Source organism: Pituophis catenifer, unplaced genomic scaffold, assembly GCF_029215685.1.
Source record: "Pituophis catenifer annectens isolate HBS135680 unplaced genomic scaffold, rPitCat1.0.hap2 SCAF_1, whole genome shotgun sequence".
Taxonomy (NCBI): domain Eukaryota; kingdom Metazoa; phylum Chordata; class Lepidosauria; order Squamata; family Colubridae; genus Pituophis; species Pituophis catenifer.
In genome coordinates, this window is record NW_027256881.1 from 218,394,574 (window position 1) to 218,414,849 (window position 20,276).

At 36.2% G+C, this 20,276-nt stretch overlaps 1 protein-coding gene across 1 annotated transcript in view; it reads left to right on the forward strand.

The window, feature by feature from the left end:
• NCKAP5 (NCK associated protein 5) overlaps positions 1-20,276 on the forward strand; it is a 674,947-nt gene that overhangs the window by 498,933 nt on the left and 155,738 nt on the right. The window contains exons 8-10 of the mRNA XM_070957028.1: positions 528-596; positions 4,010-4,048; positions 12,740-12,859. Coding sequence (XP_070813129.1) covers positions 528-596; positions 4,010-4,048; positions 12,740-12,859 — 228 coding nt within the window. The remainder of the gene's footprint in view (positions 1-527; positions 597-4,009; positions 4,049-12,739; positions 12,860-20,276) is intronic.

Genomic DNA, 20,276 nt, shown 5'->3' on the forward strand with positions numbered 1-20,276 from the left:
AGTTTACATTAGATCATAAATAATTATATTTATCCTACACAGTTATAAGATTATGAGATTACATTCACAATATAGGTAGTCCTTGATTTACGACCTCAATTGAGACCAACATTTCTGTTCTTAAGCAAAACATTTGTTAAGTGAATTTTGCCCCATTTTACAACATTTTTGCAACAGTTGTTAAGTGAATTACTGCAGTTGTTAAATTAATAACACAGCTGTTAAGTAAATCTGGCTTCCCGTTGGCTTTGCTTATCAAAAGGTCGCAAAAGGGAATACCGCAATTGTCATTAATTTGAACCAGTTGCCAAGTGTCCAAATTTTGATCACATGACCTTGGGGATGGTACAATGGTCATAAGTGTAAAAAACAGTCATAAGTCACCTTTTTCAGTGCTGCTGTAACTTTTAACAGTTACTAAATGAACTGTCGAGGACTAGCTGTATAATTAAATTGTCATGTTCTTCATTATATCCACTAATTAATCTATATTTTTGTTTGTATGTGTGTGCTTGTGTGTCTTTCAGGCAGAAAATTCCGCACTGGCTATGGAAAATAAAAATCAGAGAGAGCAGTATGAAAGATGTCTTGATGAGGTGAGATGGATCGAATGTTGATCTCCTACTCTTTGGTTAAAAATCTCCTTCTCCCTCCCATAAGAAAGCTTTCTGGCTTGCTTCTGTTGTCCTTTAATTCTCAATCTCAAGTTTTTTAATTATTATTTTTATTGATTTATTTAAAATATTTATATAGCTGGCCATCTTTCAGACAACCATTCTATTATTGTAGAATGCTATATGTCTGAAATAAACTAATTCAGATAGTTTCATTTTACTTACTAGCAAATTTCTTAGGTTAACAAGAATTAGGACCCGGATTGTGGGGGCAATAAGCTGACTTTGTATAAAAAAGAACACTGCTTGAGGGCGGGGGGGAAGCCCTACTAAGCAGGTATATACAAAAGTATGAAGGCTATTAGTTAACGCATTGTAAGCCGCCCGGAGTCTCCGGAGAAGGGCGGCATATAAATCGAACTAATAAATAAATAAATAAATTATTGCAAAGGAGCCATCATAGGTAGTTTGATTTTCACACAGATTTTGCTGTATCCTTTTTTCAAGTAACAAAAGTTCTTCTACCTCAAATCTTCAGGAATCAAGGCCAACATTATCTTCTCTACTAATTAAAAATTGGGGGTCTTCATCTATCCATGGTCTAAAGAATATGAAATAATGAAGCTCCTGCCTTAGAATTGTAAAATCATGGGATTGGGAGGGATTCTTGGGTCTTCAGATCCAGTCTACTGCTCAGTACAGGCTTCTTTGGACTGTGCCAGACAAATGGCTCTCCTAGCTTTGTTTGAAAACCTCTAGGTACCAATTAAGGAGGAATTTCATGACCATGAAAATTACAGACTGCCTCCTGGAGTCGCCGATGCTCCGTGCCTATAGGTTTTCAAACAAAGCTTGGAAAGCCATTTGTCTGGGATGGTCCAAGGAAGCCTGGCAACCGAGAAGATTAAAAATCATAGGAGATTAGCAGTTTTGCAGTAAATAGAGGAGATTATGGTAGCCAGATAAAATGATCAAATGTATTTTTTTCCTTTTGGTGGCCTTGGAAAAAAAATAGAATTATTCAGAAATGTTACTGACAAAGAAGTTTGGATATTGTTTGGTAAGTGGTATAGTTTGGAAGGGATATAGTGGTAAGCAAATTGCCACAGAGCTTTTTGCCTGATAATGGTGAAGGTCATTATGATTATGACACCATTTTAGAGGAGTGTAATAAACAAGCCAAATGAAAAATTGAACTGTTGATCTTCACACAATAAAATTATGAAACCAAAACAAGGTTAAAAAAAGATACAGTCCAATCAATTTGCAATCACTAAAAAAGTATTCAGCATGCAATATCACTATCAAAATTGATAACTGAATAATGAAATTAAGTAGAGCCAATAAGCCATAAACTTTAAGACTGGTTAGGTTTACCTGCATGGCTAAGAATAGTATTGCCCAAGCTTTATATTTATATTTATATTTTATAATATAAAATATTATATTTTATATACTTTATATTTATTCACTACCTTGAGTTTCTTATAAAGTAAGAAAGGTGGAATAAAAAGCTAATAAATAAATAAAATTATTACTTTGTTTAAAAAAAGACTAACATTCTTCTTTTTAAAAGTTATCCCCGGAAACAATTGCTTTCAAATTAGTTGTAAATCTCTGTTATTTCCTCCAAGGAAAAATACATAATGTACTTGAATTAAACTATAGTGTAAACAGCATTTGAATTGTTTTACTTAATAATGAATTTTATTTATTTACTTGACCTGTTGGGTCGTTGTTTCAGAGATATTTCCTGACCTAAAAAGAAAATAGAATTATCACAGACACTGCTGAAAATCACTGAGCAGCAATGACTTCTAACTTCCTGTCGGCTTTCCCATTTAATTTCTGGTGGGAAGCTGACAGTTAGCATCAGAAACTTTCCTTCTTTATTGTCTTCTTTTCTTCTTTCCTTCTTTCCATCCCTCCCTCTCTCTGTCAATAATAAAGAAATAAACAAGCAGCTCAAATTCAGAAAATTACCATGAAAAAAGAAAAAGTATTGATTTTTATTTTAAGGTATTAACAACCTATCTTAAGCACATACTACATAATGCTTTGTGACATTTGTAGTAATGTATTTGTTGGCATATATAATGCTCCATTGTGGTGGTGTTAGGCAATTATTCAGTGATTTTATAAATAAAAGCATCCATATACAGTATCCCCCTTCTGAATATCCTGAGTATCTTCATTTCAGACACTTGGTTTATTAAAATTTGTAGAATTCCTGTAGTATTTAATCCCTCTCCTCTCTGATTATATCACTTTGTGCTGTTTCAGTGAATATGTAGGCACTTTACTGAACTCCCAAAATTTAGAGTATTAATTGTGATATTTAAAGTATTTGCTTATTTTTTAGATTTAAAAACCCCAATATAGCATATCTCTTCTATGCCACTCTTATCTAAAAAGTTATAGTTATACTCCTGTGAGTTCTGACTACAGTTTTAATCTGTGTCTTGTATTAAATCATAGAGATAGCCATTTTATGTGACCTTTGCTGTCTGTGGTGCCTTAGGTTAGAGAACAGTTTTGGAAATGATAGGAATTTTATGAGAATGTGAATCATTTCAAGCATTTGACTTCTATAAAAATATAAGTATTTAGAAAAAGGTTGAATTCCTCTCTTAAATTCTAATTCACATGAAACCAAATTTTAAAATCAAATTAGTGAAAGAAAGAAACATCTCATTTCTAAAAAAAATCATTTTATTCAAAATAGTAAAATTTACATAAAGCATAAGGCTGCATAACAAAATAAAATGGTAGCATATCGCTCATTAAAATATTATTAATTGCATAATAAAATATGTGATAGACTTCTATATCTGATTTTGGATTTTAAATTTAATGATAAATAGGAAACTATTTTTTTATTAAAAAAATAAGATGAAAATATAGAAAATGATCCTAGTAGATGAGTAAAGAATTAAGTAAAATTAATTCTATACATAGTTCTATAAATCAAAGTTTTGTTATTTGTTTTAAGTCAATATAAAAAAAGTATGGTAAAATTCTAGTCTGATTGAGCTGTAGGTATTTTAATTTTCTGGAGCATGCAATGCCATCTAGCTGTCATGAACAGATGGTCTATTTTTTTTTTTCTTTTCCTTTTTTGGTAGATTCAGGGCTGCCTTTTCCATATGGAGGACCGAAATGCTTATTTCTTTCTTTAAAGCAATTGACTTATATATAGTTTGGCTCCTGGTCTGTATTGGTTCACTTTGGAGGGTAAAAAATGTTGTGTTGAGGGGTCATTTAAAAAAACTACTAAGTTTTGAAATTAAAAAAAAAAAAGTAGAATCTTAGTTTCTATGGAAGTTAGGAGAGTTTAATTCCCCTTCCTCCCAATTATGAAAAGTAATTCTCAGATATGATTATTTCTTCTGTAGGTAGCCAACCAGGTTGTACAAGCGCTGCTTACTCAGAAGGTAAGTCATTTATTTTCTCTGTGGTGTCAAAAAAAAAATAATACTTAACTAAAATTATCAATCTTTTTTGTCCAGTAAATTGAACATGATGACATATTGCATTGAGTCACTAGGAATCCCTTTGATTATCCTTCTTAGGCCATTGAATAAAGATTAAGAATTTATTTCAACCAACAGAAAAGCAGGGTCTTCCTGCTGATAAAACCCTGCGGAGTATGCAGAATGCTCTCAGCGATTGAGCAGACTTAATTTACAAGATTACTTCAAGTTAAGCTGGACCTGAAATCTCATCCATATTTGGGAGTGTTACATTAAATAAATTTATCACTGGTAATATATAGCATTAGAATATGACCCCATTTTTGTATATACAAGATTATGCCATTCTTACAGAATTGGAACAACTGATTGCTTTGCTTAGCATGTTCATTTATACTTAGGGCTACAGACAGCCAAATCCCTACACATGTAATGAGACATGCAGCTGTTTTTAGTTTTCTTGAATTGCACCTTGGAGATAGCCAATTTGGTTGGAGCTGCTGTGCAACATTAATTGAGTTTTCTTACCTTTCTCCCAGCTTATATGTGTGTAGTCTTTTTATTTATATACTATATTTTAGTTATTATTTATGTATGATATTGAAGCTCGTTTTTCTATACCAAGATATGCTCTAGGGCAGTGCTTTTCAGACTTGCCAACTTTAAGACTTGGCAAGTATAACCCATGATGGCTGGGGAATTCTGGGAGCTGAAGTCTGCACATCTTGAAGTTGTGAAGTTTGAGAAACACTGCTCTAGGGTTAAAAATCAAAGCAAAACAGTGGTGGCATGAAAAGCAGCATAAACCACATTTGCAGTGTGGGTTTATCTCTTTTTCCCCGGAACAGGGAAAAAGGGAACTTAGCCCTTTTCTTTGCCTGCCAACACTTTGATCTACCTTTACCTGGAGTTTCTTGTTTCCCAACAAGATTGAGCTTATTCTTCTGGAAGAGGACCTTGCCACTTCTCTATGGAGATTCTTAATTATCCAGGCCATGGTTGTCCCAAATGTACTTTTTCCAAAAGGCAACTGGACTTCCTTGGTTTTTTTTTCCTTGAAAATGTTCCCTTTCCCTACAGTTTTGCATGCTATAGCTTAATCTTCCACCCAATTTTATTCCACCCAATTCTGTTCTCATGTGAATCTATAAAGAGCTGTGGTGGTGCAGTGGCTAGAATGCAGTATTGCAGGCTAATTCTGCCAACTGCCAGCAGTTCAAGTCTCACCGGTTCAAGGTTGACTCAGCCTTCCCTGCTTCTGAGGTGGGTAAAATGAGGACCCTGATTGTTGAGGTCAATATGCTGACTCTGTAAACTGCGTAGAGAGGGCTATAAAGCATTATGAGGTGGTATATAAACCTAAGTGCTATTGCTATTGCTATATGCAGCAATATATTTTGGAGCTCCTGTTAGAGTCTTGGCATAATTGAAAGTGGCAGACGGAATGGTGGTGGCAGTTTGTCAAGAAGATTGTCCAGTGATAGTTTCTTGGCCCACAGTTTGAAAACAGAGTGAAGTATTTTTCTTGTATATCATATTTTCAGGGAGCCTATGGCAATTTGATTGTTTTTTTATTTGGAACATATGATGCAAACCTAGGTAAAAGTAGTTCTTTAGAAGCCATTCTATGTTATGACTGCACTGAAAAAGTTATGTCTGGTCCTTGCGTTTACGACACAGCATCCTCATGGTCACATGATTATGATATAGGTGCTTGGCAGCCATTGCATATTTACAATGGTAGCCGTGTCCCAGAGTCATGTGACTGCCATTTGTGACTTTCTCAGCCAGCTTCCAACAAGCAACATCAATGGAAAAGCTGTCAGGGAAGTTAGCAAGTTGTGGTCACATGATGTCTCCACTTACTGAGCACAGAAAAATTGGATGCAATCACATGATGCCTCACTTAATGTTTGCACTGCTTAACTCTGACTATCCTGTCCCTTTGTGGTTATGAGTTGAAACCAACCTGTGTTCCCTAAATACTCAACTAGATGGCAGAAATTTTAGGATTTTAGGATGCTAAGCAAGGCTTGAGCTAATTAGTATTTAGATGGAAAATCAACCAGTTTACAAGCAAGACTGGAAGAAATATCCTGGAGGAATGCCGAGGACAAATAATTTCTTCACACTTGCCAAGAAAACTACATGGCTTTATCTATGTAGTCACCATGAGTTCAGCTTCATTTGTACAATATTTCATCTATACTGTCTAAATGGTTTGCCAGTAATTCAACCCAGCTTCTCATGAAATGACTGTAATTGGCTGAATGATGGAGTTAATTTACCATAAATAATTAAACAAATAATATTCTATTTATCACATCTATCAAATCAGGGGTGAAATCCAGTAGGTTCTGATGGGTTCTGGAGAACTGGTAGTGGAAATTTTGAGCAGTTTGGAGAACCAGCAAATACCACCTCTGGCTGGCCCCAGAGTGAGATGGGAATGGAGATATTGCAATATCCTTCCCCCAAGAGTAGGGAAGGAATGGGGATTTTGCAGTATCCTTCCCCTGCCACGCCCACCAAGCCACACCCATAGAACCAGTAGTAAAAAAAAATTGGATTGTACAAATTGGTACAAATCCTGAATTCAAGAGCCTACAAGAATTAGATTAGCATTCTACAACGTAACAACGCTTTCTATGAGGATGCCTTTGTGTTTGCATTCTTCTCAATATAACATTATCTTACTGAAAAAACATCATCCTTCCTTTTTCAAAACTACAAAGAAACCAAAACAAAAAACAGTGAAGTAAGGGGAGATAATAGTCTCATAATATAATTATACCACCTTTAGGATTAAATTCTCTCTCCCCCCCAATAACTGCTCTTTTTGACATTATCAGAAGATGCAAGGGCCACAGGTTCTAAGGACTCCCTGTGAGTGGACCAAGAAAATAGATTAAAATGTGTTTAATGGAGTGATTTGCTTGATATTGACAAAATTTGACAGATACACAGCCTTGGCTGAGTAACACCAACTAATTTAATATCTTGAAGGGGAAACACAAAGCATTCTAAATGTTAATGAATGTTAACTCTTACAGCCCTTTTAATGCTATCTGGACTGAAAGCGTTTATACAAAAGGACAAGAAGGCAAAACTGTACAGTAAATAGGAAATTCTGCTTTGGGGGTCAATCACAAATGACTTCTATACTAATCCAAGTAAGATCCAGTAAACAGATAAGTCTTCTACTACATTACACTAAGACAGAACAAGTCATGTCACCAAGAGATGATACCCCAGAGGGACTTTATAAATACAGAAGGAATCTGAACAACTCTCACCAAGAATAATACCATACAGGAACACTGATCATATGTGAAATTTCATACCATGAAATTTCAAGGGTCCTTTAAGGGATAATTTTGGTAGTGTTTTTATTATTTAAATCAATTAAATTTAATCAAATATTGGTTTAAGGAATGAAGTACAAATAGCCCAAAATTATATCAAATTATTGTCTATGGAGATTCTCAGTCATCCAGGTCATGGTTGTCCCAAAGGTGCATTTTCAAGAGGCAAGTGGCAAGTTTTTCTTAAAACCAGGAGATCTTATCAACTGAGAGAGCAAAAAGCTGAGAGATTTATCAAGGTCATTGAACGCTTGAGATTAAATTTATAGTTTAAAATAGGCACGTTGGATATGACTGTTCTTTGTAAGACATGGCATTGCTTTAGTGAACTCAATTTTGAGAAGGAAATATATAGATTTAAAGAAGAATATATGTAGCACAGGGTTGAAATGAGAGGTCTTTGATGCTCCTTCTAAGCTTGGTCATTTTCTTGCAGACCTTTCATTATCCAAAATAGGTAACATCATCAATGAATAATGGAATGAATGAATTCCATAAATGAATAATGGAATAATGAATTCATTGGATAATGAATCATCTGCAACAAAACAGCCAAGCTCAGAGAGCACCAAGGACCCCTCATTCATACATTTACAAGCAATGCAATTTTTTGAGCCCATGTGGTTTAGTGATTCTGGTGTTGAACTAGATTTTGGCTAGTTTCTCTTAGCCAAACCGACCCATGGGGTTTTTATGGAGGAGAAACACTATTCTTACTGTACAAAAAAGTGTAATCCATCCATCCATCCATCCATCCATCCATCCATCCATCCATCCCTTCTGGTATGATTTAAGACATCTAGATTTCTAATTTTACATAGTTCAGTGCTAAGTGTTGAAGTCTATACAGATAATCCCCAATTTACAACATTTGGTTTAGTGTTCATTCGAAGTTACAATGGCACTGAAAAAAAGTGATTTATGATCATTTCCCACACTTACAGCCATTGTGGCATCCCCATGGTCAACAGTGGTACACTTGGCAACTGGCATGTATTTATGACTAGAGTCATGTGGTCATCTTCTGCGACCTTCTAACAAGCAAAATCAATGGGGGAAACCAGATTCACTTAACAATCATGTTACTAACTTAACAACAACAGTGATTCACTTAACAACTGTAGCCAGAAAAGTCGTAAAATGGGACAAATTCACTTAACAAATGTCTCCCTTAGCAACAGAAATTTTGGGCTCAATTGTGCTCATAAATAGAGGACTACCTGTACATCTCAAAGTTGCCAAAGTTGAGAAACACTGATCTAGCCAGTTAAATTTTAATTTAACTTTAAATCTAGGAACAAGTGAGGTCAACATCTAGGTTTTTGAAATGGTACATGGGTACTGTTGCTCAATCTAAGTTACTCTGAATTCCCAGGTCTCATAAAACATTTATTCCTTTGAAGTCTGTGGTTTTTAATCTTAATTTTTGCCGCTAGCTCCTTCGTATCTTATTTGTTAGAAACTCCTTAAGAAGTGGCATTAGCGCTTTTGCTTGCTTAAACAGAATACCTATAATAGTTCTCCATGTGAGGCCTGAGTTGATGCAGTTATTACCAGAGCATCTATTTGCTGAATTAAAGGATTTAGAATTGTGCTGCACTTCAAATAAAATATCATTGCCTCCTTGTCACTTTAGTAGGCAGAGAATATATAACTTGGTTAGCCTTAGGGGTATTTTAAATAAGCACTGCCCTCGTAATGCGTGCAGGCAAAATGATTTCTTAGTTCATTCAATGTTAACTTTGAATTAAAGCTAAGCTATGTTTTTTCTGGCTATCTCTTAACAGAATTGTGTTATTCCCCCTCCCCCCTCTCCCCCCCCCCCCCCAATCATGCTGGCTTTGACACAGCACAAGAGAAGACAAACACTCGGGTTATTTCAGACTCTTCCACATTCTAATCTGTAGCTTCCACTGTTTTATGTGCTTCCAATATCTTGTTAATATTGTTAATGAACACACACAGACGGAGCTAAACATTGTTCTTTTCAATCATGCATGCTTCCAAAAATAAACTATAGAAAGATAAGCAATGTGTCTGTTCTCAAGTTTAAGACATTTACATGCCATATATCAGTGATGGCTAACCTTTTTGGTGATGAGTGCCCAAAGCATGTGGGCGCGTATGTCAGGGGTGAAATCTAGCAGGTTCTGACAGGTTCTGGAGAACCGGTAGCGGAAGTTTTGAGCAGTTTGGAATACTGGCAAATACCACCTCTGGCTGGCCCCAGAGTGGGGTGGAAATGGGGATTTTGCAGTATCCTTCCCCTGGAGTGGGGTGGGAATAGAGATTTTGCAGTATTCTTCCCTTGCCACGCTCACCAAGCCACACCCACAGAACTGGTAGTAAAAAGATTTGGATTTCACCACTGATGTACGTGCAACCCCAAAATGCAATGCGAGCACCCCCTGTGCATGTGTCTCCCACCCCGCGCATGCGGCCCGCCCCCAACGCATACGCCTCCCCGCCCCCCATTTTGGCTTTCAGGTTGATGCAGGAGGCTTTCCAGGCCCAAAATGGGGCACGTGGGCCTCACACCGTGCCCCCATGCCCCGTGTTGGCTTCCAGGTTGGTGTAGGAGGCCTCCCAGGTCCAAACGGGGCATAGGGGCTCTCGAGCGGTTGGATCAGGTTGGCCTTTGGTTAGGAGACCACCTGTAAATCCCATGATTGTGGAATAGAGTGGGAAGTGAAAAAATATCCAAAAAAGAAGCAATAGCAAGCCATTTCTCTACTATGGTAAGACAATTCTGTGAATATGTCCATTCAAACACCGAGTGGTAAGCAGTGTCTCCCTCTCCCTTTCTTTGTCTCTCTCTCTCACACACACACATACCATTTTACTTACAAAAATACAGGAATTCTCCCATTCACTCCTACATTTTAGCTGAGTCTTTTTCTTGTACACCTACAGTATTATCTACATGCTTACAGATACCCATTCTTGAAAATAGAATATAGCGATCATATCTATGACCAGAAAGTTAAATCATTGATTTCCAATCAGTGTATGCTGATTGGAAAGAACCAAGCACCTATCAAAAAGCTTTAATTTCTATGATTAAATTAATTAGAATATTTATTTGATCCTAATAACTCTTAGCTTTCTTACATGTCTACCAAAGATGATAAAAAAGATCCTTCAGATTCACTTCAAAGAATTCAGAAAGAAGTAAACTGAATAGAAAGAATAACTACTGAGCTGTGTGACTCCAAATGTCCTATTTTTCCTATATGCATTTGAATCTTCATTTTTGGTGCTATTTAACCAGAACTATTTGTTGGAAAATGTTATTGTAATTTCAGCAAAAACCCTCTTACTCCAGCTCATCCCACTACAGGTTTCCCAGATATATTAAAAGAACCCCACGTCCATGGGAAACATAAATTGTTCCCATGGGCTGTGTCCTATATTGTCCTGGCCCACATCAGAGGTGGGTGAGGGATGGAGGGGGGTGGGGGAGAGAATGATTCATTGACTTGCTTGTATATCTTCACAATAGCTGGCTTTTGTGGACTATAATTTTTCAGATTTCATTGGAATATTAAGATAACTAATATTCCTCACTGAAGATTTAAAGTTTCACAGGGAGGCATCAATGGAGAAGGGATAGATATATGCCAGTGCCGGTTGATTTATAATGCAGAGGTTAAGAGAAACTGTATAATATTCTCATATAGCTGCCTCTGCTCAGTGTAGCTTTTATCTTTTTTTCACCTGCCGTTGGTTTGCTTTTTCCATTTTTACTGGGGATGAAATATAAACTTAACTTTGCTTGTCTTTCTCCAACACTCAGCACTATATAAGAATACTTCTAGATTATTGTTCCTTATGGGGAAGTAATAATTTAGCATATAATAATTTATATTTTATTGTATTTATTCTTGTGAATATAGACATAGCAGAAATCATCAAAATAGTTTTATACACTCACCTGGCAAAAATATCCTTGAATAACTGGGATTAGTTTTAGGAAAGATGTAAGCAAAGATAGAAGTAAGTAAAGTAGTGAGTAAAGAAAAGCTATTAACACCTTAAGTGCAAGTTTAAAACTTTTATCTCTGTTTCAGAAAGTTACATTTTAAACATTATTGAGACATACTACTGCTGAAACTATACATACATACATACATATGTGTGTTTGTGTGTGTATGTGTATATGTGTGTGTATGTGTGTGTATATATATACACATATATACACACATACACACATACATACACATATACATATATACACATATACATATACATGTATACCAGTGGTAGGTTGCTACTGGTTCTCCCCGGTTCTTGCGAACCGGTAGTGGAAATTTTGAGTAGTTTGGAGAACCGGTAAATACCATCTCTGCCTGGCCTCGTCCCCGCTGCCTCCCGAGTCCCAGCTGATCAGCTAGAAGGAAAAAAAATCAGGGCTCACTTGACAAAGAAGAGAAAAAAAAACAAGACACTGTCACTTTAAATTGAGAAGCTAAGAAGCCTTCCAACTGATCTGCTAGAAGGAAAAAATCAGGGCTCACTTGACAAAAAAGGGAAGAAAAAAAAAAGACGCCATCGCTTTAAATTGACAAGCCAAGAAGCAGCTGCTGGAAGAAGGTTTTTACTTGCAGAAGCAAAGTGACATTCAGCAGTTCGTTTCTGGGTCAGCCGAACAACAAACTGGATAAGAGGAGGGATTCTTATATGGTTCTATGTTTTTGAAGTTTTGAGGTTTGTGCAACATGGGCTTTGTGTTTCTAAAAAGATTTGGGCAATTTCCATTGTGAAATATCCTGTCTTGAATGAGTTTTCTGCTTGCTTGTAAATGGAGCTGAACTTCCGCCTTCCATTTTCTATTATCTCTAAGCACTAGCTGTTTTCTTACAAAGTTTCCTTTATGCAGCTGGCAGGAATGTGGAATGAGTATCGGGCAGGTTCCTTGTTAGCAGCTTGATTTTTCCTTGCTTTTCTGGGAGCCTTTTCTTATGAGCAATATTTTATTTGGGGAAATGAAGAGCGGGGAGTTTGATTCCTTCCCAGAGCAGGTTAGTGGGGTGGGGAGGGAATGGGGATTTTGCAGTATCCTTCCCCTGTCATGCCAGCCATGCCATGCCCACCAAGCACACCCACAGAACTGGTAGTAAAAAATGTTGAAACCCACCACTGATGTATACACACACACACAAATATATATACCGTATGTATGTATATACAGTATATAAATGTCAAGCGTATTCTAGTATTGTCATAATTTTGGGGGTCAGATGTTGTTATCTTATTATTACTTATGCCATTTTCTTTCTTGTTCTAGGATTTGAGAGAGGAATGTTTGAAGTTGAAAACAAGAGTTTTTGACCTGGAACAACAAAACCAAACACTAAATGTGCTATTCCAGCAAAGAGTGAAACCAACATCTAACGTACTGTTTCAGGTAAATGTATTTGTAAATAAATGTTTGCATTCATACATATTATAGTTTTATCCTGATTGAAATTGCCTAAGAATGGATAGTTAGTGGTAAAGCCAATAAGAAAAAAATGACGTTTTATAGATACAGTAAATTACAAGAACATGGCTTTTGAAAGCTGATATATTGCATTTGAAATGGAGAGTCCAGATAGTTCTCGCCTAGGACTTCCATGTTTAATGTCCATTTGTGGTTTAGTGTTATGACAGTGATGAAAAACTAATTTTACAACAATCCAAGACTGTAAAGCAAAGGAAAGCTGAAGATAGGTCCTAAGCACAGTTTCATTTATCAACCACTTCTTAACGACTGAATTGCCGGTCCCTGTTGTGGTTGCTAAACAAGGACTACCTGTGTACACAAAGAAAGAGAGAGATGAAAATGCATTACTGTGTGAGACGTTGCTTGCTGAAAAATTAGACACTTTGCTGTAATAAAGAAGCAGAATAACAATCTTCCAGGGGGCAAAATACTTCCATCATGTAATCTCATAATGTAATTGGATTAAAGTCTAGATTTCCAGACAAACAGATGATTTATCTGAAATCTTGTGTAGATGAGGTGTATCCTGTGGTAATCTTCCCTCATCTAACTTCTGTGCTCAGTTTGTCTTGAACTCTGATTTTCCTTTTTCATTTTCAAATTTTCCAAAGGTTAGGGGATATTTCCACAGAAAAACATTTTGTAGAACAAAGGGATGTAGAAGTTGGAAGACATAAGAAAAATAAAATAAATAAAATAATGACTTAGACAAACAGAAGTGCTTTATAATAACACAAAACCATAAAATCCTTGGATTTAGCTCTATGTTTTCCATCTGAATGGGTTCATTCATATGATAGAAAGTTATATGAAGAAAAGGAAGGGCATTGCCTTCTAAATATCATATCTGCACAGTTTAAAATAAGCAAAAGTCATCAACATTACACAATGAAAGCCTTGCAGCTGGATCTCCCATTGTGCATAAAATGAATAAAAGGTTAGTGTTGGGACCAGAAGAGAGGAATGTATCTCTCGTGGTCCTGTGGGCTCCCTTGTCTGCATTTAGTACCGTCAACAAGGGAATCCTTCTGAGCCAACTGAAAGGAATGAGGAGGGTGATTCTGTGTTGCAGTTGTTCTACTACTGGCTGGCTTTGGTCAGTAGTTGTGGAGAGGGAGAGGATGAATCTTTGAGTGCTCTGTGGTGTGGCTTAGCCCTTCCCTCCATAATCATCAGGGAGAGTATTCATTGGCAAGGGATTATCTGTATGAGCTGCCATCTCTGGCATAGCAGGACATGCAGTTGTGTCCCTTTCTCAGTATCTAAAGGCTGTTAAAGATTGGATGGAGTGGAAATGGGTTCATGCTTATTGTCCCAAACTAATGGCTGGAGGTTCAGAAACTGACTCAGAAAAGTCCTCTGCACTACTGATGTAGTGATGCTTTCAGGGAGAGTAACAGCATGAATGTTCATTCAGAAATGAAACAAGGAAAATGGAACCTTTTTGCGTATCCCATATTTCAACTGAATGCGTGTGTCACCAAACACACCAAGAATAAGATGCACCAATTGCATGTGGACAAGTGTACTGATCTCACCATGAAAGCAGAGAGGTCTCATTCTATACCTCTCTAATTAGAGGGACTAGGTTTGGATTTATCCAGACTTTTTTTATAGTGAAAACTCATGGAAGCCGTTGATTTTAGAATGAGAGTGATAGATGTATATTAATAATCCAAGCACATCATAAGCATGCTCCCTTGCACAATTGTATCTAAAAAAAAAATAGAATTAATTTTCAAGATACTTCTGTAGAAAAAAAAAAACATACAATATCAGAAGAAAGTAAAAAAATGAAACACATATTGCAGAACATTGCCTCTGGAATTCTTTCTAAATCTTGGTTAATAGCAATTATTTGAAACATGACAAGAAAGAAAGAAAGAAAGAAAGAAAGAAAGAAAGAAAGAAAGAAAGAAAGAAAGAAAGAAAGAAGGAAGGAAGGAAGGAAGGAAGGAAGGAAGGAAGGAAGGAAGGAAGGAAGGAAGGAAGGAAGGCAGGCAGGCAGGCAGGCATTGGCCCAGATTGCCTCTCCCATAAGGATGTGCTAGGGTTTTTTTTTTCCTCTCCTGGCCAGATCTGGCTCATTTTTAGTATGTGTTGTGTTGCCTTCCCATCCTACCAAATTTGGAGAATTATCCTGCAGATGGACAGAGTCCCAAGATCCTTTACCTAATTGCCTTCTGCCATTCTCTTGGGCTGAATTAAAAAAAAAATTCTCCAAATAAAACTTCTTTTCTGTTTATTCTATTGATTTGACAACTCAGAGATGCATGTTCCATGTTTTGTCATAACTGTGAGAAACTGGGTTAATTTTGTTTCTGCCCTTTCTTTCCTTGTTTTTCATCTGCCCTCATTCATCTGTTTGAGTGATGAGTGAAAAATGTGGACTGAAACATATTAGCTACCTTAGTGATATCTGGAGAGAAGACACATAAAATTCTCTCCTCAGGGAAGCGCAACTGTTTGTAATGTTGATGGTGGAGTGTTGGTATCTGGCAGAGTTTTTCTGGCAGTCTGTCTACTTAATGGTCCTTTTTAATGCTGCCTTGGTTCTACTGAAATGTACAGCTGTTTTTACATCTTTTTATTGTGTTTATATTGTTTTATTATATTTGCTCGTTTAGTTTATTTGTGCTCAATTTTAGAAGTGGTGTTTGTACATAGTAATTGACTCCAGATGAATAATAGCAACAGCTAATAGACACCATAATCACTCAGTATTTATAAAGCACAGAAAATACAGCACATGCAGTACAAGATAATACAAATGTATTACTGTTTGGTGGTTCAGGAAAAAAATGAAGGAAAAGGCTTAAAGGGGAGATGTTGTCCTAACTAGCGAATTCTAAAAAAAAAATCAGAAACAAGTAAAAGAAGAAGGAATATAACAGTAATTTGCTAGCATAAAAAGAAACAAAGTGTAATCAAATATTGACAGGACTAGGGATGACACTGTAGCAGTGTTCCAATATTTGAGGGGCTGCCACAAAAAAGAGGGGGTCAACCTATTGTACAAAGTACCTGAAGGCAGGATAAGAAGCATAGATGGAAACTAATCAAGGAAGACAACAAATCTAGAAATAAGGAGAAATTTCCTGACAATTAGAACAGTTTATCAGTGCAACAACTTGCCTTCAGAAGTTGTGGGGGCTCCATCACTGGAGGTTTTAAAGAAGAGATTGGACAACCATTTCTCATGAAATGATATAGGGTTTCCTGCCTAAGCAAGGGGTTGGACTAGAAGACCTCCAAGGTCCCTTCCAACTCTGTTGTTCTGTTATTTAAACAAGAATTTTGTATAGCTTTCTAAAGCAAGGCAGAGAGAAGGCTATGAACAAAAGAAGTTCCCTCATATGAGGCCAGGTTTTTCATTGATGTAGTCCTGTATTGATTCTGATTTGCATCCAAATGCTCTAGAACAGGATTTTATCCTGATTAGGTTGTAGCTGCAAGGAGAGCTGAAGGCAGCTAGACCCCCTCCTCATCCTAATCTAGACCTCCAGATAGTTCTCAATGTGGATAAAATAAGAAAAATACAATAAAATAACAAAACTTAGAATAAAAATGGATAACAGCAATACAATTAGTTGTCTGAAATTAGTGTCAGAAAATGGAAATTCCGCATATGGGCCAAACAGCTTTTAAGTTAGAAATTGCTTTACTGATCAGTTATGACCACCTTTGGCAAAGTCTGGCATCAAGTCAACTTGGATATGGATTATCCAGTGGGCTGACTGGACCAGCAGAAATTCTCTTTAAGTGGTATTAAAACTGAGGATAGGGACAAGATTCTTTCAAATAATCTTGTCTGAAAGACCAATGTGACATGGAAATCATTAACATTATTTTGAATTCTGCCTAGGGGGAAAAACTAGAGAAAGCATGGATTTTAACTAATATCTTCTGTGAACAGTACAGTCACTATGGCCTAGGATATTTCTACATTCCTAAAAAAGTCTCTTAACTATAAAATGTTCATTATTCATTGAGACATCTTTTTTTAAATACCTGTTACAGTAGCGTAACATTGATAACACAAAATCAAGACACACAATCAAGATACACAGCATATGCTAATTAAATCAGCACAATTTTTCTTACCTTTATAGGAGAAAGACATAACAATATGAAGTTTGATTGCAAAAAAGTAGCATAAGGGAATCTAGCTGTCGGCTAAGTTATAAATGAGGCCCAATGTTTAACATATAATCAAATTATCCCTACAGAAATCATAGCCAAAACTGAACTAATGTATCATAATAAACCAGTTATTTTAATACAATTTTTTCTGTGAAGAAATCAATAGAAGTCAATTATCTTCTGCAATTTAGTTGTTAATAGCCACTCTACTCTTACTAATACACATTTAGTATGCTATTGTTTCACACAGTTTTTATACAATTAAATAAAACCAGTGGCAAGTAAACCTTTTTCCTGAGGAATATCCCAGATAAAGTAAGATTTTTAGAGCACCACCAAATATGTATAAAAACCTGCCTCCTTCGATATAGATTTGTATGACCTGTAAACACAGGTCAGTAAATTTTACAATTTTGAAATAAGGTCTCTAATAAACATTGTATAAACAATTTTCATTTCTTTACAAGTCTGATGAAACTGATGAAATGCCTACATTTACACAATGCAGTATTTATTGGTGTACACTATTTACATTTCTTCCTCATGCTTCTCTAAAGTTAAAATGGCATTATTATATACTCTTAAACTTGTATGAATTCAACATTTGCTCATATTGATTGGTTCTCAACACATGGCTGTTTGAATGACCTAATGCCTGTGTAGTGTAGGTTTAATATCTCCATTAAATGATTTTGAATCAAGCTCTGTCATTCTTAACATAAAAATAAATTCGTTAATTTCAATTTGACTCTATTGTCTCATCAAGTTCTTGGAACCACAGCATGCCTAAAACATTGTGAGTATACCTTGAATGTACAGGAATTATACCAGGATTTTCTAACAATGCCCTTCAGGTTATGTTGTTGGTTCCAATGGTACTGCTTCATGATACTGTCTGGAGAGAGTTTGTCCCATTGTGACTTATTTTAGTTTTCAGTTTGTTTCTCTGTGTCTCTGTTCCAGCTCTTACTATCTGTGTTCTTATTCCTTATTCTGGTTCAGATAGTCCTCGATTTACAACCACAATTGAGCCCAAAATTCCCATTACTAAGCAAGTTGTTAAGTGAATTTTGCCCTATTTCATAACCTTTCTTGCCACAGCTGTTAAATGAATTAGAGTGCCATTGTTCAGTTAATACACATTACACAGCTGCCCTGTTGCTTTTGCATATCAGGAGATCGCAAAAGGTGATCACATGACCCCGGGACACTGAAACCGTCATAAATACATGCCAGTTGCCATGTGTCCAAATTTTGATCACATGACCATGAAGCTGCTGCCACAACCATTAAATGTGCAAAACAGTCATAAATTCCTGTTTTTTTTAGTGCCGTTGTAACTTTGAACAGTCACTAAACTAATGGTTGTAAGTCGAGGATTCCCTGTATTCTAATTTAGTTTATCTCACTAGCTTCCATGAAGTTTAGTGCTGTATTTATTGCAGCCACAGGAAAGATGTAGAAACAAATTATATCCTACAGAGCACCTTGAAAGGACATGTGTATTGTCCACATTGAACAAAAAGACTAATAAGTCCCTTGCCTCAGTAAACAAAAAAGAAGAGCTATGGATCATTGGTTTGAAAAAAAAGACAACACTGCTAACTCTGTGTGTGTGTGTGTATGTGTGTGTGTGTCTATGTGTGTATAAATATATACAGATACACATTCAGCATAAAGCAGCAATTTTGTTTTCTTTTATCTCTTTCCTTTAAATCTCATAGCTGAGGAGAAGTAATCTTGTGAGAAATAGTTCCTTGCATTACTCATTTTTGGCACATTCAGCTTCAGAGCAAAGTTCACAATAAAAAAGATGAGAACATAATTTCCATTCTTAGTTCTGAAAAGGTGTAACCCCCAGAATTTGAGTGCACAGCCTCTTCCTTTGATAGATAGATGTAAGTACATTCTTTCCCCCCCTCTCATTTGTGTTCCCTGTAATCAGCTGAAAGAAAAAAATAATATTACTCTAGATCAATTTTATGCCAGGGATGTTTTCTACAACATGTTCAAAGGTTTTTATAATTAATATAGTTTTAAAAATGTCAGTGTCATACATTTTTCCCCATCACCCACTGATCCACAGACACTCAACCACACATGCACACCTAGAGGGAAGCTGGCAACATCACAGAGCTTGAAAATATTGAAAGAGAAACATTTGTATTTATCTCTGGGATTTGATTGTGCAGATTGGCACATTAATTCCTTGGTGCTAGAAATTCGGAGCATCCATTTTTGGCAGTAGATGTCACGCAAGGGAAATCTAATTCTCATCATGAGCAGATTAGATAAACCAAAATCTGATCCAAAATGCCTAGCCTTTCCCCAAACTAAGCATTCTGAACCCTGACATACTACATGTTTCCAAAGTGAAATATTTTTATTTGGTTTTGCCTCAAGCCAGCATCTTATCTGGGTGAAGCAGCTCCAGTGACTACATGAGATCCCTCTCAGATTAATCTTCCCATCTATAATACATACTATATTCTACTCATTTGATTATTGTCTTGGGGTTAAGCTTTCAACTTATTTTATGGTGTTGCCTGTTGCATTGCGTGTTTCTAACATGTCATGTTTTGGCAAAGAAGACATTTTTATTTTTATTTTATGATTGTGATTGTTCTTTCTGTATGGAGATATCATGTGTTCCATATAAATAAGCACAGACCTCTTGATTAGATTAATACACTTTCCCTGTACTTTTGAGATTCTTCGAATGTGAAGAAATGTAAAACCACTTTCAGCAGGATTGGGAATATTACAGCTTCTCGGAGAAACATCAGGAGAACAAAATTCGGAACATATATCGAGCCTTGAGCAAGAATTGGGGAAAAAATCTCATTTGTCTACCACCAACATCTTCAATTTTCTGTACTTGAAACACCAAACATGACTGGTGAGATTTTAAGAAGTGGATGGGAGATTTATAAGCAAAGGAATTGGTTGGAAGATTTTTCCAGTTTTCTCCTGGGCAAAGAGAAATTTTCCAGCAATTTCTCAAGGAAGGAATGATAACACTGCAACTGAAATAAAACAGTGGGGAGATTTTCTTTTTGATGCTTACCCAGAGGGTTTAATTAACCTTCCCTCCCCCCCCCCCCTTTTGATTTCTGTTTAACCAAAGAACACTCTTATAGGTCATTTTACCATCTCATAACTAAATGGAAGAATGCCGTATTTCACCTAAGAGAAT